General features: G+C 34.7%; 1 protein-coding gene across 11 annotated transcripts in view; it reads left to right on the top strand.

Moving 5' to 3' along the window:
* UTRN (utrophin) overlaps positions 1-27,186 on the top strand; it is a 505,421-nt gene that overhangs the window by 263,915 nt on the left and 214,320 nt on the right. For 9 of the 11 annotated variants that reach the window (XM_077895925.1, XM_077895964.1, XM_077895934.1 and 6 more), the window contains one exon: positions 2,532-2,721. In XM_077895925.1, coding sequence (XP_077752051.1) covers positions 2,532-2,721 — 190 coding nt within the window. Of the gene's footprint in view, positions 1-2,531; positions 2,722-8,606; positions 8,988-27,186 lie in introns of those variants that run through there. The other 2 variants (XM_077895981.1, XM_077895987.1) reach the window with 2 other exon arrangements.

Below are 27,186 nucleotides of genomic sequence, written 5' to 3' on the forward strand. Positions count from 1 at the left end.
GGTTTATTCTGCAGGCAGCCAAACACTATTGGAGGTTTCTTAGTAGGTAAATGCTCAGATGAGGTTGATGATTTTCTAGAATGGCTTATGAGTAGAAACATAGAGCTTTTGTGTCTGGCATTTTTCACCTAGCATAATGCATTTGAGATTTCATCCATGTTGTTGAATCTATCAGTATTTAGAGTAGTATTTCATTGTATGCATATACCATAGTTTATCTGTTTTCTACTTGATGACATTTGGGTTATTGCCTGTGTGGGGCCATTATGAATAAAGATTTGCGTATAGGTTTTGTGTGGGTATATATTTTCATTTCTTTTGAGTAAATACTTAGGAATAGGATTGATTGTTGGATTGTTCTTGAGTACATGGTTAACTTTATTTAAAAAATCTGCCAAACTGTTTTTCAGTGGCAGTACCATTTTATACTCCCACTTGCAATGTATGAGAGTTGGCAGTTACTCTGCATTGTCACTAGCACTTGGTATATTCATTTTCTTAAAGCCAGTTTAATAGGTAGTGATATCTTATTGTAGTTTGAATTTACATTTCTCTGATGATTAATGATGCCAAGTATCTTTTCCTGTGCTTATTTGCCATCCATATATCTTCTATGATGATCTCTGTTTAAATCTCTTACCCGTTTATTTAAAGAATTTGTTTATTGATGTGTGTAGAAGATACTTGTTCATTATAAATTCATAGAATACAGGAAAAGTACAAATAGGAAAGTAAACCACCTTAAATCCCAGCACCTAGAAATAATTTTTAATATTAACATTCTGGACATTTATCCTTTTATCTATATGTACACAGATAATACTGTATATAGGACAGGTAGATAGATGCATGTTGTATGGATAGATGAGTGGATGAGATAGAACATATATATGTGAGATCATATTACACATGCTGACTTTTTATTGTGATATAGTTCATATTACTATGAAATTAACCCTTTTAAAGTGTACATCTTAGAGGTTTTTAGTATTATTCACTATGTTGTGCAACCATCACAGTGCTCTTTTTTTAAAAAATTTTTTTTAAATTTATTTATGATAGTCACACAGAGAGAGAGAGAGAGGCAGAGACATAGGCAGAGGGAGAAGCAGGCTCCATGCACCGGGAGCCTGACGTGGAATTCGATCCCACATCTCCAGGATCGCGCCCTGGGCCAAAGGCAGGCGTCAAACTGCTGCGCCACCCAAGGATCCCCACAGTGCTCTTAATTTCAAAAAATTCTATCACACCAAAAGAAACCAAATACCCAATTAGCAGTCAGTTCTGTTGCCTTCCACTCCAGTCTTAGACAACAGCTAATCTCTTTTTCTCTCTGTGTAGACATTTCTTATAATATGAAGGGAATCACACAAAATGTGGCTTTTTGTGTCTGGCTTCTCTCACTTGATATTTCAAGGTTCATACATGTTAGGACAAGTATTAGCATTTCAATCCTTTTTATGGTTGAATAATTCATATATGAGTATACTACATTTTATCTATTTCTTTATCAATGGACATTTGGGTTGATTCTGTTATTTGGCTATAATAAATAATGATGTTATATGAAAATTTGTATACAAATTTTTGTGTAGATATGTATTCAGTTCCTTTGGGTTTAAACCCATAGGGTGTAATTGCTAGTATCCATTTTATTTATTTATTTATTTATTTATTTATTTATTTATTTAATTATTTATTTTTGAGAGAGTGAGTGGCATAAAGAGGGGTAGAAGGAGAGAGTAAGAGAGAATCTTAAACAGGCTCCATGCCCAGCACAGAGCCCTGTGTGGGACTTGATCTAATGACCCTTAGATCATGAGCTAAAAGCCAAGAGTCAGATGCTTAACTGACTGAGCTACCCAGGTGCCCCTAAAATTGTTTGTTTTCTTCTTAAGAAGCTTGAGGTTTATAAAAATTTAAAGATTGGATTTACTGGTTTGAAAATCCTTAAATCATGCAACTCTACATTTCTGTGTATTAATTTTGATGTAGATTTACTGAAGGGTTTATAAAAGCTTGATTTTCCAAATATAATATTATTAAATGAGCTTAAAGAACCAATTTGTATTGACCTGAGTTGTTTTAAAATACGTAAAGTAAGCCCTTTAAATTATTTTCCTTTTACTTAAGTATTCTGATGTTACTGCTTCTTAGAACTCATTTAGTCACTCATTGCATGAATATTTATTGATATTTCCTCTGTCAGGCATAATACCAAGGTATCAAAGGAAAACATTGGAGGATAACTTAATATACAATTAGGAATTGCAAAATGGAGTCATAATTATTTTATGATATGGATGTGATTTTGTTAATATTTATATGTCTCTCTCCCTCTCCCTCTTCTCCCTATTTACATTACTCCTTCCATTAAGGATGATTCCAGACACCCATAGAAATAAATGTCTGAGTTACATTAGGTACTTAAACAAATAAAGGTTCCTTGGAGGCTGGCTGTTAATTTGTTTTTTAGGGTGTGCATGATGTGGACTGTCACACTGTAAGTAATGTCATCCTTTGACTTGCAGCATTACTGACAGACAGTGTGCCTTGGAAGCAGAGTTGAGGGCAGTGCAGGCCTCTCGTCGGGACCTGGAGAACTTCCTAAAGTGGATACAAGAAGCAGAAACCACAGTTAACGTGCTTGCGGATGCCTCTCAGCGGGAGAATGCTCTTCAGGACACTCTGTTGGCCAGGGAGCTCACACAGCAGATGCAGGCAAGTGCATGGGAACCTGCACCCGGCATTTTTATTTTCCCTGTGTTGTTTGACCCAGCTACATGCAAACATTACTGCGGAAGGGGGAGGTAGTTACCTAATTCTGAGATCCACGCTCCCGTGTGAATCATTGGTTTCTGGAAATCAGATCTCTAAAATATTATACTTAATAATAGAGAAAAAACACCTTGTTTTATGGAAGTAATAATTGTTTATTTAGACTCATAGGTTTATAGCTGTTCTGTTTTTGTCATTTTAAACCGTGTTTCACTTTGCCTTATTGAATCCTAAATTATAAGGGCATTTCTTTTTAATATGTAGTTGTTTCTCTCTCCATTTATTACAACATACTTAATATAAAGCTGTAAAGGCTCTGTGGCTTAATTTACAACTGCAAACATTAGGCTTTGGAGGTATTACTTTTATGTCTTTAGCTTGATGGCTATGATTGTATATGCAGTCTGAGGTTCAAAGTTCTCTCCTCCCAAAATGTGCTAACACAGAATCTTCCCTTTACAAAAAATTGTTGAGGAATGTCACATAGCATGTCTGTATCTTTCTCTGCCCCAAGTACAACTGCTTCAGTGACCTTGAATTTACCATATTTGTGTTGAATGACCTACTCTTGCCAGTTGCAGACCATCTCCTTCAGAACTTGGTTTTAAAACTGATTTTAATGGAGGGACGCCTGGGGGTCTCAGTGGTTGAGCATCTGCCTTTGGCTCAGATCGTGATCTCAGGGTCCTGGGAGTGAGCCCCACATCAGGCTCCCTGCAGGGAGCCTGCTTCTCCCTTTGCCTCTGTCTCTGCCTCTCTTTCCGTGTCTCTCATAAATAAATAAAATCTTTAAAAAACCCAAACAAACCAATTTTAATGGAGAAGTTCCCTTGCCTACTACAGTTTCACATCTGCTTACTTCTGTATGCCATATCATCCTCACATCATTTTGACCATCATTATTCCTGATATGCCTGTGAACTTGTGAACCAGTATCATCTGGGGCATGTCTCCTCTGGTCCCAGCTGATCACATGACTTCTCATGGGTAGAGATTACGGTATTCTAGGTACTGTAGAATGTGCACATTCTAGGTAAATACTGACTGTGGCCCATGGACCCCGACTTCACCATTATGAAATTCAGCATGATGACCTTTCTGAGTCTTTTCTTAGAATTCTTTTCCCTTGAAACTCAGAATGTTCACAAATACGTGGATCTGGATAGCCTTCTTAGAACTATTCTTATTCTTACACATTTTTCCTAAGTTTGAAATTGTTTACACTAAAAAGAATAAACATTTTTTTTAAAAGGACCTTTTGGGGAATGGGCCTACTTTAACTTGTTCCCATGCATAAGGACTGTTAGGGTGTTTTATGGTGGAGTTCTCAAGACTAATTTACCGGAAACCTATGTTTACTTATATTACTTCTTATTTTGTATTCATTGCATTATACATTTGTGACTTAGTAATGAGGGTGGCTCAGCAAGTGTCAAGGTTAAATATGTTCTTTTGTGTCACCATCTAGAATTTCAGGACGCCACTATCCATGTTATTTGAAAAAAGATTTAGCTATTACCTCATTTTCAGGGGGTTTAAGAGGGATCCAAATGTGTGCTGATGCTAGAATGTATTATTTTTTATGATTTAGACAATTGGAAGCCTGACCTATAAATGTTCATGGGTGCTTACTTTGTGTAATGGTGTTAAACTCAAAAGATATGCAGGTTGTGCACTTGACAAGGAAGCAGCAGTTTTTAGACAATGAGCAAAAGAGGCTTGAAATGAACCTAGATGATGAGCATTGGCAAAACATGGACCTGTTTTAGAGTTTACGTCTCCTAGCGCATTTTATCTTGGGATATATTCTTAATATTTAATGAATACTCAAACTGTAGAAATAAATGTAAATGAAGATGTTTAAAATCTTTCTAAATAAAAATAACTAAGCACAAGATTTCTTGTCTTATGGCAACTGGCACCAAGAAAGAAAGGTTACTGACTAAAATAATAAAGCACATTATGACATGTATAGTAAATGCCTCTCAAAAATAGTTTAATATTGTTGAAATTTAATGTTGTGGCTCATAAGAAGTATTAAAGAGTACAGTTATTAAGAGCCTATTTCAGTCTCTTTGTCTAAAGATAAACACATGTATTTTTTTTTTGTTTAGAATATTTCCCGTTATGGTAATTTGCATGATTTTTCACTGCCTTGCTCCTTTTAAAAATGATCTTCATTTTAAAACATTCTCTCCGTTTTATTTTTAAAAATCCTATGGCTTTATTTTTGGCACTTTATAGGTGGATGCATTTAGAGACTTAGTACCTTTTGCTGAGTATTTCTGAGACAAGAGAATTTTTTTAAGAGATTGTATTTATTTGAGAGAGAGAGAGAGAGAGAGAGACAGCATACTAGTCAGAGAGAGGAGCAGAGGGAGAGGGAGAAGCAGACTCCCTGCTGAGCAGGGAGCTTGATGCAGGTCTCTCCCAGGATCCTGAGATCATGACTTGAGCCAAAGGCAGACACTTAACTGACTGGGCCATCTAGGCGCCCTGAGACAAGAGAATTTAAATTATGCTATGACTTTTTGTATTAATGACTTCTCCATTTGTGTGACTGAACAGATAGTTAAAATGCAAACTTGTTTGGGAGTGGAAAGATGTTTGTTGAAGAAAATGAATATATAAACAAAAGTGTCTGAAATTATAAAAGAAATTTTCTGGTGACGTGGTAGTGGTGGTGGTGGTGGTGGGGGGAATTTATGGGTGCACTAAAGAGATGGAATAAGGGGCAGCCCTGGTGGCTCAGCGGTTTAGCGCCGCCTTCAGCCCAGGGTGTGAACCTGGAGTCTCCGGATCAAGTCCCACGTCGGGCTCCCTGCATGGAGCCCGTTTCTCCCTCTGCCTGTGTCTCTGCCTCTCTCTCTTTCTGTGTCTCTCATGAATAAATAAATAAAAATCTTAAAAAAAAAGAGAGAGAGGTGGAATAAGGATTTCAGCCCATGTGTGCTCTGTGCACAAGGGGTGTATGCAGAACTGCTTATGTGACACTGGGTTGTACTTGCTTCATGTCTTTATGACAACTGGATGCAGAGTCATAGGACCATTTCATGAAGATTATTAAGCTATTGTGTATTCAGTTTAAGGTGAATTTGGGTAAGTTTTGATAAGGGATAGTTTAGAAGCACAGTAGAAAGTGAAGATTAACTGCTGGGAGTATGCTATGATCCATACCATTTCTATTAAGGTTGGTTGATCATTTGGACTTACATATTTATGTCTCATTGCTTGTCTGCAAGGCAGTTAGGCTTTACTCCTCCACACAGTTGGCAAGAGAAAACCCAATCCTTTGGAGAGAGAAGCTCCTGAATTTCTGAGTGGTCCAAATCATAGAGGGTCTTGTTTGACTTGCTAAGGATTTTGTATTTTAACCTGATGGCAACAGGGAGAAATCATTAAAGAATAGTGAGTAAGAGAGTGATGCTATGGGATTTGTATTTTATAGGGATCCAGCTGATGGCATTGTGAGGAATGAATTTGTGCTGGGTAAAACTGACAGTAGTGTGTGCAGTCTGCTATGACAGTCTTACAGCCATCTGGTCAGAGAGGTAATGACCAGAAATGAGGCAGTCACACAGGGAATGACAAGACCTGATGACTTGATAGTATGGGTAGACAAGGGAAGGGTAGAGACTAAGAAGACTGCCAGCTGGGATTAGAGGTTGATGGAATATAGGGCAAGAATAAGTCAGGGAGGTGGTGCAAGTTAGTGTGGAGTGTGAAGGAATGATAAATTTCATTTTGACTACAGTGAACTAAGCCATTTGAGTAACATCCAAGAGGAGATGCTTCACTATGCAGTTGTCACTGTGGATCTGTATTTAGGTAACAATTTGACTCAAGAGCAGAAACTTTTTTTTTTTTTTTTACACTTTTGAATGAAAATCTATTATTGGCTTCTCTGTACATTTATCTGTTGGTTCAAATGCATTTATTCTGAATTTTCATGTCTACATTCTAGGATATTTTATCATTTTAATTACATTTCAAAATACAAGTTTTGCAGTTTAGCAGTAACCAGGTAATTGACATGATCTGATTCTTTCCTGGATGAAAATCTGCTGCCCTGTGCCTTTCTGAGGTGGTCTTATAAGAGGTAGCTGTTTCTACTCTCACACAGGATGTGTTTGGGGATTATTATATTTTCATCTCTCATGTTCTCTTTCAGCCTAATTTTCCTCCTCCCATTCCATAGGTGCATTTGATTGTCTAGATGGTTGTTGATCATGCCCGGTACTCAGCTCCATAACCAGCATAGTGTTTGACGGGTACTACCTTCATCATGTAGCTGGTTCAGGGACAGGAATGAAAACTTCCTATATTTTTTAAATTGCAGCTTTATTGACATGTAATTCACATTCCACACAAGCCATCCATTGAAATTGTACAATTCAGTTGTTTTTAGTGTATTCACAGAGTTGAGCAACAGTCACCATGATCAAATAGAACATTTTCATCCTCCCTAGAAGAAACCATATAAAGCTTAGCAGCTATTGATACCCCTCACCAACTCCCCAAATCCCCAAACTGACATCATTATGAATCTACTGTTTGTTTCTCTGTTTTTGCCTTTTAATATTTTTAATTACATCATTGACTGCCTCTTCCAATTTTGGCTTTGTGTAGATATTTTGATGTTGCTAGCCTGTCCAGAGGGAGGCAGTGTAGGTTCTCAGTATAGACCTACAGTGAAAAAATATATAAGCAGAAGCAGAAAAATATACAAAAACACTGCTTGGTAAACACAACTCTGAGAGCTGGTATAGGGCTTTCAATCACACTAACATGAAGGACAGAGAAGAGAAAGTAAAAGAAGAGAAACAAATACTTTCAGTATTGCATTTCTTTTAAAGAATCATGACAGTAGTAGAGAAATAGCAGCCTTACCTGGGTTATTAGTTTGAGCAGGACACTGATAATGAGAAACGTCTGGCTTCTATTTCTGGCTGTGCCCTTTGACCCAGTCATTTAATCATTCTGGGTTATTTTGCTCATTTCCTTAGAGTACTTTACCTCAATTGGTATTTGTAATAGTATCCAAGCCACAGTAGAAAACACATCTGACATATACACATACATATAAAACCCCCAAATTCTGTCCTGGGTTTTTATATCATATAATCCTATTTTATGTTTCTTACTCATAAAATTAAAACAGCATTATGGCAAATCAAATGAGATCATGAAGATGCTAAGGGGAAATGTGGTAATTTGGAATGTTAATAGTCACAGACTTTTTTTTTTATTTTTGTATTTTACTAACTTCATTGTTTAATTAGAGAAGTCCCAACCTAACATTAGAAATTTGATTTCTTGCGACTTTTCTCCCAGGCAGGCATCTGAAAGCCCATGGACGAAGCTGCTTTTAGGGTATCCTAGGTAAAGCCACATACCCCCTGCAGGTATTTCTTGTTTTGTTTTAAGGAACTTGTTCTGAGATCTGTCTGGAGGTGATTTATTAGCACTTAATGTATGGGCTGATATCATTTAAGCCAGGTACCCTTCTGCTCTTCTCAAGATTTATAACAATGTCTATTCACTCATCCCACAGAGCACAGCCAGAGCTGCATTTAGTCTGGTAGTGAACGCATCTCTCTTAAGAGTGAGTGAATGAACACCACTCGATCTCTTAATATAAACTCGTCTTGAGGCATGCACCGTGGTGGTGATGTGTTGAATCTTTGTTCCCAGGGGATGTCTGCCATGTATCTGCAGCTTTAATGTTTCACTTAATATCCTTTTTGGCTACGGAGTGCACTCCTCTCCGGCAGCAGGCGTTTGGCTCAACAACTTGCTCATTGTCTGGCCATGCCGTGCTGAGCAAGTACCGGCTGTGAGCATCTGCTGGGGGGCTTCCTTTGTGTCGTTTGTATGTGTGTGTGTGTTTTTTTTTTTTTTTTTTTTTTAAAACTGAGAAGAAGTTGAAGGAATACCAGTCTCCTTTTGCCTAGCACCTAAACCCCTGTATCTTTCAAATGCATTCCTGGAAACGAGCATGCTCAGAGAACTGGCAAATCATTGTCCAGTGACCGGGAGGAAATGATCATTGCTCTTCATTTATAATGCAAATTCTGAGGTGTCTCCAGAAGTGTGGTAAACTTAAAATGATGGCTGTGGTGAGAACGTCTCTGCAGAAAGTTGTGGTTTTGTTACATCGTTTACAAAGGATGGCAGTTTCTTCTCCTCGGTATCAGAAGCTCTGTAAGGTAACTGAGTGATTGAAATGAGGATCTCGGGTGTCTGACAATACTGTTTCTCAGGCTCTAAAAACTAACCTTTCAGCGTTCTTACCAAGGAAAGATCCCTTCTCTCAGTGACTGATTATGAAAGCTCTTAAAGGGATTTGCTTCATTAAATTTTGTTTGGGGTATCTGAAACAAGTATTGTTTTAGTGCATGTTTTATTTTGCATTTGACAAAATCTTATCTTCTGAGAAGGACTGATAAACTGGAGAAAATATGGCAAAACTACATTCATTAAGACCTGTTACCTCTGTGATACTTTGGAGTGTCTTAATATTGAATGATATATTAATCTTGTGTAAATTTCAGTAAATTTAAAAGAAGAGTTTAAAATAATTCAGTAGATTACTTAATAATCATCTGTCCCTTTACAGCTAATTGTTTTTCAATTAAAAAATTGAGGCATATTTTAGAAACTACTAGACTGAATCGCATCATAAAATATCCCCTCTCTTCTTGAATCTTCATATATTATAGTTAAAACTTGAAGAACTTAATTTTATTTGAGCAGGTGGATTAAGTACACTTTGAGGAGGCAACTTGTTTGACAGTTGCAAATTTCAGATACTACGTCATCCTAAACATACCCCATTGAATAAGCTGCTGTATTTTAAAGAAAAGTTGGCTCTTGTATTTTTGATCATAGTTTTGATTTGTACCATGTTCATACTGTCTCATTACTTTGTCAGAAATTGGAACAATTTGATGAAAAAGGAAGGGGGGGAATTGCAATAGGAATGTGAAAGCAATTTACACAGCACCGCAGTACCACGTTCTGCCTTCATAGTACCAATTTCAAGAATGCATTTTGCTGCCCTATTAGCTGCTCAAACTCATTTGTAATTGGAACAGCTGTCTCTAGGACAATATGACTTTTCTGATGATAGAAAATATAACACGCTCGAGCACCTAAACCGCATCTTATGTGGCAGTGCATTAGGAGGGTAAAGCAGTATTCTATTAACTTTATCATAAATTTTTATTTTTTCAGCTTGATCAATTAAAGGTATTTCTGTCTAAAACTTATTTTGGAAAAGTTTTAGGAGACATCGTTAGTGGGGCATTCTTTGCAGAAATACTTATAAGTGTTTTCATTTGCATAAAAGTTGATTAAAACTTAAGACAACTTAATAATCACTTTAGTAACAAAAATCCATAAATTAATTATTTCAGTGTGTTGTGTTTTGCTTCACTTCAGAGAACAAGCTTATTCTGGTATTATACATTTTATGTATTTCAGAAACAGGCAGCTTTGATAATAAAGCTCATTCACTAATGCATGTTATTTTACCTCTTTAATTACAACTGTGAATATATAAAGCATTCTTTTTTTAGTAGTTGGGTTATTTTCCTCACCCATCTATATGCATACTTGCACAAAATCAGGTCTTTTTCTCAGGTCATGTGACCAAAGTATTACTGTGAGGTCGGAAACAGTAGAAGTTCAAATAGTAGAGAAAGTTACGTAGTTTCTTAATTATGCCCCAAATAAGCACAAGTTCAACCTACTGAAGTCATTGGGTAAGTTGATTACTATCAGAAGTACTCTTTGAATAGATTTCTTGAGACTTATAATTTCCTAAGGAAACCATTAAAATTTAAATGTTTAGAACAAATGTACTTTGGCTTTTAAAAAATTAAAGCTTGTATTATTTGCAGTTGAAATGTCTTCCAGATTTCTTTCCTCAGATGCAAAATTAGCTGCCCAGATAATCAAATGAGAAATATACAATTCCAGTACTTTCCAGCAGGTGTCAATATAAGGCAGTGATATATGAGATTTTGGCTGAGGAACTGGAAGTCTAGAATAGGAAGTGGCAAAATTACTATGAAATAAATCAGCTAGTAACAGATATTATTCATTTGCTTGGTTGTATTTTGAAAATTGATCTTAGTTACTGAGCTATGCTAACTTATATGGTATAAATAAAAGTTTTAGTTGCAGAATTAAATATTAACAGTTATCCCAAATACTGACATAGGAGCTATCTATCTGTAGAAAATGAAAATACATAATTGTATTATAATTATCAATAGTTTGAGTGTACTATTTAAATGTTTAAACAAGTTTGGTGTTGATTTGCTTTAAGATACCATAAAGTCTTTCCCCCTTAAATTGTGAATGTTATAATGACTATCTCTCTGTGTACCTCCTACATTCTCTAAATTTAGTGTCTTAGAAAGGAAATGCTGTAAATTTCAGTGTTTCTTCATAAAAATATAGAGGTCTCTTGTAAATACATTTACAGATCAAAGTGAAAAAATGTTGCATAATCTAAGGGAGATGTAACTTTTAAATTCATATTGGCATTTGAAATTTAATGTCTGTTAATATTCTTATCCTCTTTTTTATTGTTTCAGGATCTCTTTACATACATATAAAAATTTAGTCTTTTATCAGACTTTCCTCTGTGATACCTTGTCTTTGCTTATTTTCATACTACTCTTGGGTGTCAGAAGATAGTCCATATGTTACACATTTGGAAATTTATGTTGAATATTCTCATTTTGTGTTTCCTCTATGTTTTCAAGGCAGAGGGTAGATAGAGCCTGGAATTCATGGCTCCCAGAGTTAAAATATGCTTTTCTTCCTCTCCACCTATTTACACATTCACTGGCATTTTGTTTTTAAAAATATTACTTCCTTATTATATATATCCCATAAAATTTAGGCAGGAAACTAAAACAGAAGTGCTGCTTACTTGGAGATATAATTAGCAGCAGTGAAATTGCCCTGATGACCTAAAATCATCTCATGCTGGATGCTAATTTTTCCAGATTTGGTTTTGATTGCTTAGTTCCTTTAAAATATTAATGATTATAAAACAATTTTCTTCTTATGAAGCACAGCAAAACAACTGAATGTAAGTGATTAAAAAAACAAAATTGACTTTAATTTGCTTTCATTGTTATGTGATTATTTGGGGATATTTTATCATTAAATCTTGATATGAAAAACTGAATTTATATTGAGTCAGAAAGGAATTTTTTAAGTCCTGTTTTCTTCCTTAGTGTCAATTTTCATAAAATATTTATTAATTGAGGACATGATAAAAGCAGCTTTTTTTTGGTAAAGCAGATTAAGATATGAACCATTTTGGCAAAATAAGAAAAAAATATACAATTAGTGTTATAATAAATTGGAATCCTCATGACTTAAGCATTTAAAAATTTTTGATTTAAGTAATATAATTTCTATTTGCCTACATGTGTATATAAATCACTTTAGCTTATGTGGCTTTAATCATATGCAAACTTTTTTGATCTTGTAGTCCTACTAGTAAAAATATCTTAAGCATATATACACATATAAACATGTATTCATTTTAAAGGCATACACATACACTATGGGCAGATCACATATTAAATATTAGTAGAGCATAATTTTGTTCTTACATCTACTGTTCTCTTCTTATACCCCAGTTAGTTGTCCTTTTCTCTCTGTGTTATACACACACTATTTTGGTGACCACTGATTCAGTGAAACCGTGGCTATGCCTACTCTTGGCTTATGGAGCACTCAGACTTTCATGATGGTGCTGATCTTGAAGTCATCCCTATAAAACCGTTATCTTCTGTGATGTCAGAGTGGCTGTCGATGAGTACTCTGAAAAATAGAAACTGGAAGATCTTGAGATTTTGCCCTGCAAATATGGATGGACTGGTGATGTCTATGGAAGGCTTGCCATCCATGTATGTATGTGTGTATGTGTGTGTTTGCATGTAGACAACATAGAGCCATGTGGAAGACTGTGCTGTCATGGGGCAAGGATGTTTGACCACAAAGGCACATAGTCCCTGAACAGAGCTTTATATATATATATATTTTTTTAATTGAAGTTCGATTTCCCAACATACGGTATAACACTCAGTGCTCATCCCATCAGGTGCCCTCCTCAGTTCCTGTCCCCCAGTCACCACATCCCCCTGCCCGCCTCCTCTTCCACTATGAACAGAGCTTTAGATTCACTGAACAGAGTCAATTGACACACATTTTTTATCTACATGTGTAGGTTCCCTTTATGTAGAGGTAGTTAAGGTTGATTATGTATTTTTAAGAAGATGTAGAATGCAATGGTATATTTTCAAAAGATTTACACCCCACATAGTTAAATTTTATGTTTTTTATTCCCAAATATTTCCCCACTTTGTTTTCCTGCTGGAAAACTCCTATCCTCGAGTAATCAAATCTTAACATGTTTTAGGGTGCTGGCGCTTTACTTTGTCATGATCTGAATGTTGAGATGTAGGTATTTTAAGAAGCTCTCAGTCTTCACAATCAAATCATATACATAAGTGTTTGGTCGATAGAAGGTTAGTTATGGTCTGTAGCCTGGAGGTAGAACTCCAGTTGATAAATTAAGCTTTGGCTCTTCTTAGTTTTATGAGAAATTCTCAGTTTGGTTACTTCAGAAAATTTGTGAAGGCTGAGGTTTAATGGAGAAAAATGCATCTGTGGAAGGATTTGCATACATCTAACCAGTCACCATTAATGAATTAGACATGTTGCCTCACAGCTGTATGGACCCCGGGCAGACTACTTGTCTTACTCTCCATCTTTTTCCGGGCTCTTTCAGGGGGCTGAGATAATAGATGAAATGAGGTGGGCCAAGGGATACAGTACTTACATCTCTACGTGTCATCGGATATTTCCTGTCATGGCTTCTAAAAGCAGCAGCATGATTTTAGATGATTCTCTGATCTCTGTGTTGCCATAGCTCTCCAAGTCAAGGTGTATATCAAAATCATTTTAAAAACTAGTTGTCTAATGTTTTGGTAATCAGAAAACTCGTGTTACCAGTGACTTTTAGCTAGATGTAGTATAGTTAGCTATGATATGATGTTTTGTCAATTAACTAGAAAGTAATTAAAAACATTCTACAAGATGTATTTTATTTTTTATTTTTTTTTAAATTTATTTTTTATTGGTGTTCAATTTACTAACATACAGAATAACCCCCAGTGCCCGTCACCCATTCATTCCCACCCCCCGCCCTCCTCCCCTTCTACCACCCCTAGTTCGTTTCCCAGAGTTAGCAGTCTTTACGTTCTGTCTCCCTTTCTGATATTTCCCACACATTTCTTCCCCCTTCCCTTATATTACCTTTCACTATTATTTATATTCCCCAAATGAATGAGAACATATAATGTTTGTCCTTCTCCGACTGGCTTACTTCACTCAGCATAATACCCTCCAGTTCCATCCACGTTGAAGCAAATGGTGGGTATTTGTCATTTCTAATAGCTGAGTAATATTCCATTGTATACATAAACCACATCACAAGATGTATTTTAAATAGTTCCTAAAGGGGCACCTGGATGGCTCAGGTGGTGATCCCTGGGTCCTGAGATCAAGCCCCACATCAGGCTCTCCACAGGGAGCCTGCCTCTGTCTCTGCCTCTCTGGATCTCTCATGAATAAATAAATAAAATATTTTTAAAAATAAATAGTTCTTTAATAGCCAAGATATTATTTGTGTAAGTCTAGAAATCAGGGACAAAGTCAATCTGACAGAGTTAGAATAGCATTATGGATACGGATAAAAGTTCTTTATTTTTAGAGTAGCATTTGATAATTGTAACTAAAATGTTGATAATCTGTGTTTACCTAGGGGTAAGGTATATTAAATTTCAAGGGGAAATTTCCAAGCTAAATGTACTGCTAGATTTTAAATGTACAGACATTATCCACTCCCTCTTACTAGGGACTGTGAACACTGCCAGCTTCTCTTGGTATATTTGGTAGTTTATTTTTAGCTCTCTAAAATAAGCAATTAGTAGAACTCTTACCATAGAGATAAAAGAATATAGAAAATTTCATGCTATGGTAGCTTTCTCAGTTTCACAAAGTTTATTCATTTCTGAGCAAGGTAAATGAGCCCAAATAATTGAAATTGGAAAGCATATGAAGTGCATCAGACGGTTTCTTTTCATTTGTCTTCTACTTTGTTCAGTTCTAGGGAATTATAGAAGATTAATTTATAACAAAGCTCACTTATAAAAGGAGACAGAGCCTTTTAATGTTTAATAAATAACAGGCTGATATGAGAGTATGGCTTGATAAAGCTTAAGCAAGAATTTTGGAAAAACATCAAATGGAAGAAGGCATTGTACTCTAAAATAGACTATTTTACTTTTGCTTTAAGAAAATTGAAAGAAAAATAGTCAAATACAGCAATAAAATAACAGCAAGCTTTCATGACTGAAGAAAGTCTTGTTACTACTTATTTAATTTCCTTTCATTTTTAGAGTTTACAGAGTGTTTTCTCATATTGCATCATTAATACATATGGTGTTAATTAATAATTATATTATTACTTATCCTTAAGAGATAGGAAAGAAATCATCATTCTTCCTATTTAACAAATGGAAAAATGGGATTGGTAAATTGACAGGTTAAGAAGCATGTCAATAATTGCTTACCTATTGGCACCTGGGTGGCTCAGTTGGTTAAGTGTCTGACTTGAGCTCAGGTCATGATCTCAGGATCTTGGAATCAAGCCCTGTGTCCTTGGCTCCGAGGTCAGTGGGAAGTTTATTTCTCCCTTTCCCATTGCCCCTCCCCCTGCTCATGCTCTCTCTCTCTCAAATAAATAAATTTTAAAAAATTGCTTAGGGTATGTGGCACACTCTGAACTAAACATATGTTGTCTAAATCTAGTGTCTCCTTACATTTAATTTCAGATAGTTTTAGGGATTATACTGGGCTAAAATGAGCCATGCACTATAGAAGGTATAGAAAGAGAAATCACAATTAACTAAGTAGTAGATATTGTTTTATTCTACATTATCTTCCTATGCATTTCATTTTCTAAAGAAATTTAGCCTATGGTATCCTTTAAAACACTAGGAGATGTTGGAAACTCTCTGATTGAACTATTTCATTTCACAGATGAGGAGACAGATCGTCTATAGTGGATATTTTATTTAGTTTTGTTGGAGGGAAATGTATTTGTTTTCTCCTAGAAGTTTAAACCTAGCAAAATATATTCTTTTCAAAACTACTTTGATATTTGAATTCTGGCTATATAATTTTAAGAGAACAAAGATTTTGTTCTAGTTTAAACTTATACATTGCATACTCTTTTAATGAGCTTATTTTGCAGTTTTATAAAAAATAGATTGGTTCATTTTAATGCAAATTAATATAGTTGGTTCTGGATTTTGATTCATAATTTGGTTTGAGTCTCAATACACAAGTATTGAATTATGTATTCACTGAAACTTATTCTCTATACTCAAATGTAGTTTTTTATCATTATATCTAAAAGTACATAATAGCTCGTTAAAAGAGTAAATTGAAAATAGTCAACTAATTTTCTAGACTGAGTCTTTTCTAATAAGAAATTTGTGGGGGGTTTTTGTCATTATTTTTTTTTCCGCAATTTAACTCAAAGGACATGTATTGAATGGCTGTCATGTGCCAAGGCACATGTTAAGCAGCATAAGCATAAAATACAATATTGCGTTTCCAAATAAAATAAAGAAGTTCCAATAACTTGTTCTGAAGACTCAGCTTGAAATAGTGCAAGGAAAAGTTTCCCTTGACCACTAAGCTTGTGACAGAAACTCTGTAGGAGGGAGTATTCCTCAATTTATGGGAGCTCTTCTAGATTATTGATTTGGCCCCAGATAGCACTTGAAAATCTAGATAATCCACAGTGAAATTGATGTTATCTTAATATACAAAAAACATCACATCTGGAAGAAGTTCTTTTCCATTGCCAAAAATTGAACAGAGCATATCTTTACTATGACTGACACAGGAGGAAAAACAAGTATGTTTGCTTAGAGGAGAATGGAAAGAAATTGCTGAACCTCTTAATGTATTCTTATCATCCTTAAGAATCATGGGTATGGGTGCCATCAATTTTGAGTCCAAGTTTACTTCCAAAGCATTTGAATAATTGTTCTTCGTATAGGTATACTATTAATTATAGCCTTTTGTGGAAAGCTCTTGGCATGTGGCTCAAAATCAATATAGAGTAAGTTGTTTTACTTTTTTTCAGGGCACACTTTGCAAGAGTTTAAAGACAGAAAGAAAACTTTTTTGCTTATAAACATTATCTGATGCTATATGTATGCCAGGTTCAGCATTTTAAATGACCAAGGTGTGTGCATCTATCCAGTGTGAGCTCCCAGGGGACTGTCATTCCTAGTGCCAGTGCTTGCAGTATGCATGCAAAAGAAGTGTTGTTTGTGATTAGGGTTTTTTTTTTCTTTTAAATAAACTTTCTTTTCAACTTTATATATTGTGAGTGGTTTTCTATGTCATTAAGCTTTTCTTATGTTGTGATTTTTTTTTAGTAGTGTTAAATATAATTCTGTTGAATGGCTGCAGGATAATTTATTTAAGGAATTAACTATGGTTAGTTAGGTTATTACCAATTTTCTCATGATAAATAATTCTGTGATGGACATCCTTATACATCACTGAGTACATCCTGATTATTTCCAGAATGTGTTTTTGGAATGGAATGACTGGACCAAATTAACATTTGATGGCTTCAGTTTATATATTGCCAAATTATCCTCTTGTGAAGTGTTACCTGTTTATATGTCCATTGGCAGCTTAAATGCCTGATTTCGTCTACTCTCCCACAAAACAGGCAATATTAATTGAAAAGTACCTTATGAATCATTAGAAGAAAACTGTAGCTGTGCTGTAGAATGTAAACTAAAATCACCTGATTCACCTAAGGGTGGGAACACCTAATCTATTCCAGGTCTGTCTGAATTCCAGATCCTGGGCTGGGAACCCAAACACTGTAATGTCTAAAACAGGTATGACAAATGCCATATAATAAAGCTAACAGTTTTTTAAACACAGAGGGGAGAAAGTAAACTGATTTGAAAATGTCAGGGAAGTATTTAGAGAAAAGGTAGTACTTCATAGAGATCTTGAGGAGTAGGTTGAGTTTAACAGAGTAGAGAATTCTGAGAATAGACAAGTGAATGAGCAAACACACAGGACACAAAAGTGTGTTCACCATAGTTAGAAAACTTGGGGTACTTTTTATCAGAAATAGCTATGAAACTCATTCACATATTCATTTCCATAAAAAATTATTCTTTTGGTGGCCAGCTGTGCATGTCAGATTGACTTTTGATTGTTTCCAAATTTAGTCCAGTTTTTTTTTAATTTAAAAAACATTCATTCATTCATTCATTCATTCATTCATGAGAGATAGAGCGAGAGAGAGAGGCAGAGACACAGGCAGAGGGATAAGCAGGCTCCATGAAGGGAGCCTGATGTGGGACTTGATCCTGGGACTCCAGGATCACGCCCTGGGCTGAAGGCAGTCACTAAACTGCTGAGCCACCCAGGCATCCCTAGTTTTTTTTTTTTTTTTTTTTTTTTTTAGGATTCTATTTATTTATTTGAGAGAGAGAGAGAGAATGAGCCAGAGAGAGAGAGCAAGAGCATGAATAAGGGTTTGGGAGAGGAAAAATCAGACTCCTCGCTAAGCAGGGAGCCTAGTGGGGCTTGATCCCAGGACCCTGTAATCATGACCTGAGTAGAAGGCGGGTGCTTAACCACCTGACCTACCCAAGTGTCCCAAAATTGAGTCTAGTTTTAAAGGAAAAATGTTTGTGAATATTGGTAATATTCAGACATAGAGGACATTCCAAAAGGGAATTCTAAAATGAAAAATGGCATAATATTCATGTGTTTGAAATAACATAGTTCTTTCAAGTGTCTCCTTGAAATGGAGCAACCTTCCTTTGGATGTAAGTCATTTTGGTATGAGAGTGACAAAAACAGTTATAGTTTTAATTGTAACTCAGTTGATGAGAGAATGACACAATATTTCAAGCAAAAATAAAAGATAATTCACAGTGGAAGTCAATCTATTCACTATTAAATTATAGATTTATAGAACTTTAGTTTTTGAAAAATGAAACTATTTGGCCAGTTTCCTTGTTTTATATATGAGGAAACAAAGCCTTAACATTTATGTGGAGCTTTGCTCTTAATGTTCTTTGCTATATTTTTGCTGCCCTGGATCACACAGCGAAGTGATTCTTGGCTACATATTTAAGTTTCCAGGAGATTACTCTAGTGTTCCTTATACTTAATGTGTGCTTATTTTAATAGAATATGTATTTAACTTTGCCTAATACTATAATTTGATGTTTATTTCTGTGTTTCTCTTTTTAAATTGTCAGTTTCTTGAATTTAGGGCCATATCGTATTTTAGAGGAGTCTTTTTGATAGGACAAGTATTTGCAAATGTTGAATAGAGAAGCCAACTTTCATTTTTGCCTGAGATCTACAATGTTGTTATAGTATAGTTGAAATAATGTACTTGGACTCCATGTTTTTCTTTTTTAAAGAGTTTTTTTTGAGACATAATTCATATACAATACAATGCACTCTTTTAAAGTATACAATTTGGTAGCTTTCTTTCTTTCTTTCTTTCTTTCTTTCTTTCTTTCTTTCTTTCTTTCTTTCTTTCTTTCTTTCTTTTTTCCTTTTCTTTTCTTTCTTTCTTTCAGCATGTTCACAGGTTGTGCAACCATTACCATGATTAAATTTTAGAACATACTCTCTCCTGAAGGAGTCATAAGCAGTCTCTCCCCATTTCCCCCAACTCCACTTTCCTTGCCCTACCCAACCACTGATCTATTTTCTGTGTTTTTGTTGTTGTTGTTTTGTTTTTAACATAAGCTTGTTACTAAGAGTTTGCAACCTTAAGTGTTAGTTAATAAAAGGGCTGGAAAAATAATCCTAGATTATTTTTTTAGATTTACTACCTTATAGACTTTGTTAGTTTTGGAGTTTTAATTATTAATAGCAGGATAGCTTTTGTTAAACAATTTGTAAGCCTTATAGCATTAAAAAGTATGGTAGTTATTTTCATATTAATTATTTAGCGTACTGTCAAAGTGGAGTATAATGGGGAAAATGCTGAATTTGGAATCCAAAGATCTGGGTTTGATGACTCTTGCTTGATCTTTTGTAATGTTCAAGTAATACATCAGTCCTCAATTTCTTCATATAGACAGTGGGAATAATATGCATTCTGGTTACTTTAGAAAGATTTTGCAGAACTGCTAAGTTAATGTTTATGAATTTGCTATAAGTGCTAGAGTATTACTAAAATTAAAATACTAAATTTTCTGTAATTTCATTTTTTATAAACCAACTAACCAACAAAAACAATGACAGTATTTATCCATGTGTGCTTTTACCTTGGCTCACTGCTGGAATAATTTTTGAAACAGTGAAAGAACATACTAACTTAAAGCTTCTATTTGTCTCAACTCAGGCGGCAGAATGTTGAATAACCAACTACCTCATGTCTTTGCAGTGTGGGGTCATCTAATTTTTCTTTTTTCCCATGGCATCAAGCCAGCTTCCATTAAGGTTCATTCTCTGCCAGCAAAATCATACTATTTCCAAACAACTTAGATTCACACTGAAGCTACATGAAAGGGACCATGTCTTTAGAGAAGATACTGGTGCATCAGTATCTAGTCAAAAGAAATATTCTGAAATTTTTATGCAATCCAAAATTAGGGCAGTTATAATTTTTATAATCTATACATTTTTTGTCTTACATGCTGGTGGGCATCTGACTTAAGGAAGATCTTTCTTGAATTTCAATAATGATTAAATATTCTGGTAATTGTCAGATGATTTTGCATAATCTCTATTTTGAGAGTGAGGTTTTGATAGGTACTAAATAACCTGAATTAATGACTATAATGACTAGTGCTGTTTTGAACTAATTCTTGAAGCAAATCCTAGATTGCTTCATTACATAGCCTGTCATTATGGAAGATCCTTATATAGTGTGGTGGTAAAGAAAGGGAAACATTTGCTCTTTTTGAAGTAATTATGTCTAATGGAAGTCTAATGACCTATTATGCTTATTTCTAAAAGCTAAGCAGTAGAGCTTGAGAGGAAGCTAGTGAAAGATTCAAGAAATGATAATGTAAAGCAAAATCTCAGGAAGTCTCATGTGGTTGAGAATCAGTACTTTATGACAATTAAATAATTCAATAATTTACTTGTGCCAAATGTCATCCTTACTTTAAAAGCTGGAGTGATTTCTTGAAATGTGCCCATACTACAGAGAGCTGGGGTGCTTCTGGGTCAGTGTCTTGCACTTTTAGGTGTCTTACAGCTTCTCTGAATTTCATATGCATATTGAACAAGGCAGTGCATATTAGTGTTCTTGCGGGTACTGAAATCATAGAAATTAATAACCAATGATGATTTTGGGTATTTTAAAACTTATTTTCTTCATTTTTTACAGATGAGAAGACAGAGGCTTAGGGAGGTTAATTGATTAACATATTACATATGTTAATTACATATACCACTCACATATTAATGTTGAGTCGCAATAATTGAATTGCTTTGACAAGGATATAGTCTATTTCTGGATTTCATGGGACTATATGATAAAAATGTATTTTATAAGTTTCTGAGATAGGTTATTGACACGAAATGAATCAAATAGTTGATATAAATGATTTACTTGATGAGCCCTGAAAATAAATGAATAAAACTTTATGTTTAGATTAAACACATATAGGAACCTCTTACAGTTTTAAATTTGGTTGTCAATATAGCAGTGCTTACTTTGCTGTCTTTCAACTATTCTGTATCCTTGAATATTATCATGATAAAATGTTTCAAAAGTAGTAGCAACTCTAAAATGATAAAGGTTGGAGAGATTACCTGAAGCTGTGCAAACTTAACTATTGAGACTCGAAAAAATTTCAGTTGCCATTTATGTATATTCTTCACATTTTCAAAACTTATGACTAGGACAAAATGCAAAATAGTTTAAAAGTGTCTGAACTTACCCAACAGTAAATATTTATTGAGTCTGTAGCTTTTCATTCTTTTAACTCATTTGAATTTGAACAAGTCATTTTAAAATGATCATTTTTCCTTTACAAAAGTTGCACATGCCTACTACAAGTTTGAGAATTCCTGAAGCATGAAATATGTAGTGTTGATACCCTCATTTAGTATTGTTTACTCATTCTTGTGGAGATTAGAAAGAAAATTGTCTTTGTGAAAGCATTCAGTGTTTGAAATGTAATATAATAAGAAAGTTTGGTTTGTACCTCTATTTAACAAGACTTTGCAAGTCCTGTTTGGAACTGATAGCTTTTGTCCAGGCAGGCTTAGAAGTGCTTGACATAATGTCTTTCTTTTGGGGTACTGACATAATGTCTTCATCTTTCATATTTATCAAAGTGATTAGAAATTCATTGACACAATTCTTAAACTCCTTAAATTCTAGAACTATCCTTACATCTATTTAGGAGTGACACATCAGTTTTACCAAAGGAACAATCTACTTGTAATACATTACTACAAAAAGCATTTATACTGGTATCGTTTTGTTTTGCTTTTCTCATTTCTTCTGAGTCCCTACTTAAAGTTGCTGCTTTATAATAATTTGATTTAATTATACATGGTATGGTTCTTTCAGGACTCATGATGTTATTTTTAAGCTTTCTATCTGCCCCGCCATCCGATATATACACATACATATATATGTATGTATACAGAACACTTTCACATTGCCAAATAAACCAAAATTTCTCATCTGTTGAAAGAATGATAGAAACCATACTATATGAAACCTGGAGTTGTTCCTTATTTACTAAAAATAGTATGAAACAATTTTTATGCTGTTTTCCAAGAATGAACTGGAATGGCATATTTGGATTAAATTGGAATGAGGGCATAAATAACAGAGAGTGGTTGGGAGATTTCAAAATTATTTATTTATATTGTAGTTTGTGCTTGTGATTAATTGCTCTTGATTAACCTCCCTGCTCTTTAAATTAAATCAAAATTAGCAAATATTTATTGCAGTCTCAGAGAAACCTCATTTAAGGCTTAAAGCACCGTGGAGAGCAGTAGGATGTTTTCTTTAATAAAAGCCAGAATGTGAAGACTAGGAAGCCATCTCCCCATTTCTTGATATATACCTGTTTAGGACAAGTGCATATCAGGAAATGGGGTGGTTGATTGGTCTGGAAGGAAGTGAGGAAGGAGGAAGGATACTCATTTAAAGACTTGCCATGATACTATTTTACATTGATGAAAATCTGGATAAATAAAGAGGATAAATAAAGAATTAAGGTACTTGTGAAACAGTGTGGGGCATGGGAGGAGGGTCCCCTGCAGAGGGCCTGAGAGATTTGCTTTCTGGACATGCTTTTTACTGTATTGAATGAAATAGGTAGGTTACCGACCTTTGCTGAATTTTGGGGTTTCATCTTGAAGTTGGTATAGAAGAATGTTTTTTAGAAAATTCTGTGAAATAACACTGCCAAGGAAGTATAATGACTGCTCTTAAATATGCATGTGTAGTAAATCACTTTTAATTTTGTTTGGCAAATTAAAGCATATTTCATTAGTTTTAAAAATAGCATTTACAGGTTTACTCCTGGATATATTAAAAAGGAAGTGCTCCTTTTGTAAAATGTAGAGGAGAGGAAAAAGCAAATAAAACTTAACCATTAATTCTGCAACTCAGAAGGGAATATTATTGTCTTTTCCTATTTTATGTCACTCTTGCTTTCTTTGTGTACATATATTTGTATGAAGCATATTCATACAAATTTGGAATCATGTTTTATATAATACTTTTGCCTTTAAGGATATTAGTGTTTTACTTCTCATAACAGTATTCTATATACATTTTTATATTTCTTTATTTAAAAAATCATGATTTTTTATGGCAGTGTTAGGTATTCCATTATGTTTTGTGAACTGGACAAATAACTTTTTTCCAATTTTGACCTTATAATGCTGCAATGAATTCTTTGTGTATAAATTTTGACTATAATTGATATTTTTTGTTAGGATGAATTCCTGTAAAGGAATTTTTGGACCTTTGCTGGATCAAAGGTTATACACTGCCAAGTGGCTTTCTGGAGAAAGGCTGTTCCAAAGTATACTTTAAAAAATGTTTTTAAAATAAAATAAAGATTTTATTTCTTTGAGATGAGGAGAGAGAATGAGAGCAAGTGACAGCTAGCAAGAGCACAAGAGTAGGGGGAGGGAGAAGCCAACTCCCTGCTGAGCAGGGAGCCTGATACAGGGCTCTATCCCAGGATCCTGGGATCATGACCTGAGCAGACGCTTAACAGACTGAGCCTCCAGGCTCCCCCCAAAGTATACTTTAATAGTGTATGAGGATATTGGTCCTACCATACTTTAGTTAGTCTTGAATTTTATAATTTTAAACTATTTATCAATTTACTGGTTTTATACTGCATCACTGATTACTTGTTATTACTCTAATAAGAATTTTTTTCTTACTGGCCCTTTGACAAAATTTTAATTTCCTTTGAACTGGTTTACATCTGTTTGATGTTCCAACACCTGATCAACATCTATTTGATGTTAGGGAATTCAAATTACTTAGGAAGGAATTCTGTCATTCAAGTCATTAAGTAAATAGTTTCCAAAGTATTTCAGTGCAAAATCGCAAGTGAGTCCCTACAGTAAAATTTTTGATGTGAGAAAAAAAATCAGACATTACAATGGTTTATAAGAAAATGTCAATTCATAGGTTTCTTAGTTCCCAAAATGAAAACAAGCTACAAGGATAGTGTCTACATTATTTGAATAATCATTATTTCATTTTTCTTTTTTTTAAAGATTATTTACTTATTTATTCATGAGAGACACATACAAAGAGAGAGAGAGGCAGAGACACAGGCAGAGGGAGAAGCAGGCTCCAAGCAGGGAGCCTGACGTGGGACTGGATCCCAGAACCCCAGGATCATGCCCGGGGCTGAAGGCAGGCGCTAAACCGCTGAGCCATCCAGGGACCCCAAATAATTGTTATTTTCTAGAGAATTCACTTTTATGGTTTTAATTAATTCTGAAAGGTCTAGTCCACTTGTGACATAGCAGTAGTATCTCAATATTCATATTCTCATTAAGATTTAAAAAATATGTTTGAATTAAATGATTTCAGAATATGAATGAATATCTACTTATGTAAAAAATAAAATCACTCAGGTCTGCAAGTATTTGGTCTGATCCTCTCCTCTTGTAATGTTTATGGAAGGACCCTCTCATCATTGTCAACCTTGCCTTCCCTATAGCTCTTTTGGTGTTGAGCGAAATTCCAGTGCCATGAAGTCTTCCCAAGTTCCCAGTGAACACAAGATTTCTCTTTGACACTGGCTTGACATTACCTTTTGGTTCTCAGACCGGACTGTATTGCCTCTATACCAACTCATAGGACTTACTCAAGTCATCATTTATTTCTGACAGTTATATTCAAATCAGCAAAGTGCAAACTTTATAACAAAAATGGATTTTCCATGCATCAAAGTTCTGTAGCACATCTGTCAAAGGTTTGCTGTACATGGAAAATCACAGCTTTGGTATCCAACAGTTGGCATGTAATAGATTATCAGAAATATTTGATGAAATGAATTAGAATAGAATATCAGTTTGCTAGGCAGGGCATTGATAATAGAACTTCTCATGCAGTTTCATTGTTAAACTCTGATGTTCAGATCTGTTCCCACTCTTCTTTTATTAACCACTAAATAACTTTTGCCTTATCATCCATTTGGCAAGAGATAACCTGTCAATTACTTGTAGAAAATTACTTAGAAATGAATCAATATTCTATTTATTGTGTCACCTCTACTTTAAAAGGCTACAGTCCCATGTTTCTTGTGCTTAATCCCTGAATTCTTTCATTTTAGTGAGGGCACCAATTTGCCTTCTATCTTTTATATCTAATTCCTAAACTTCATATTAAGAATGAAGTAATAAATCTTCATTTTCAGATTTCATTAGTATAGATGCAGATTAAGATAAGTTTCCTGATATGTAGGATAGATATTTAGACATTAAGCAGAAGAAATTATTTTGACGATTTCAGACAGGTTTTATTCTCATTTTGGATCTCCCCTTTTTTTTCTTTGTAAATGTTTGCTTTTGTGAGTTGCTAAAAAGAATAATTTTGAAGTTATATTCCTATTTTAGTAGTATTTAAGTTCACACTGCAATGTTTCTTTCTTGAAAAGCTAACATGGAATATATTTTGAATTCTTTTTTTTCATGTCTTAACATTGTAATTGAGTGTATTTGATTATCTGAACCTAATCTAAATAAATTCTGATTTTACCTTCTCAACCTGAAATGTGGCAATGATCAGAGACCGTAGATGAACTTAGTTTCATTCAGTATTATTTATAAAACAGTGTTCAACATTGGGAAATAAAATAACTGATTGCTTTGCTATTTTGGTGTGATGACATCATCCTACACAAAACACACTTTAAGTCATGTGCCGTTTATACATACACAGATGTAATTGCTAATACAAACCAAAAAAGAGGGAGAGACAGAGCAAGAGCTAGCTAGATGGTGTCTAGGGCATATAATAATTAGCATTTTTAGTAACAACATCTGTTGCTGGCAATATTGCTGGCAGTATTGTAGGAGAAAGCAGTCATTAAAATTAGCTAATGTTCAGTTTAAGTGCCACACAGTGTACTGACATTTTCAATATTTTTACTGGTTTTACATTTTCTCATTCCAATAAATTTGTGTTTTTGAGTTTGTTTGAATGCCTTGTATTATATTAAAAATGTTCTTCATATCCCTCCAAATTGATCTGGGGCTAATGATTGTATTTCCAGTGGGTCAAAGTAGCATTGTTCCAAATTGTAGACATTTATTATCCAACACCTTGGAATGGATCTCTGAGTTTGCTCCTACTCGATTGAGGTCCTCTCTGAGTGAGAAAGTACCCCCCCAACCTGCAACACACATTTTCCTCAAATCTTATCTTCTTACCATTGTTAACATTTTATTCTGGAATTCTTATTTGAGGCTTAAGTAAAGTCTATTGAACTTAAAAAATTTAGTGAAGCTTAAGTCAGTTGGATTAACTTGACAGGTAACCCATTGACTCCCAACCTGTGATTCCTCACTTGTACATGGGTGTGTTGCTTTCAAGTCACAGGTGAACCCCTCTGAAGGAGAAGGAAAAATGAGAGGCTTCTGTTCTACCATGTGGTGTCCTTGATCTTTTTGTGCAGCTTTTGTTTTACGCTTGTTTGCTAGTTTGGGAGTATGTCAAAGTGAAAAAGGAAAAGGAGTCTATTTTCTCTTCAAAGATAAAACTCGCTAGTGAATCAACATTTG

The sequence above is a fragment of the Canis aureus genome, chromosome 1 (assembly GCF_053574225.1).
Source record: "Canis aureus isolate CA01 chromosome 1, VMU_Caureus_v.1.0, whole genome shotgun sequence".
In the NCBI taxonomy this organism is placed as follows: domain Eukaryota; kingdom Metazoa; phylum Chordata; class Mammalia; order Carnivora; family Canidae; genus Canis; species Canis aureus.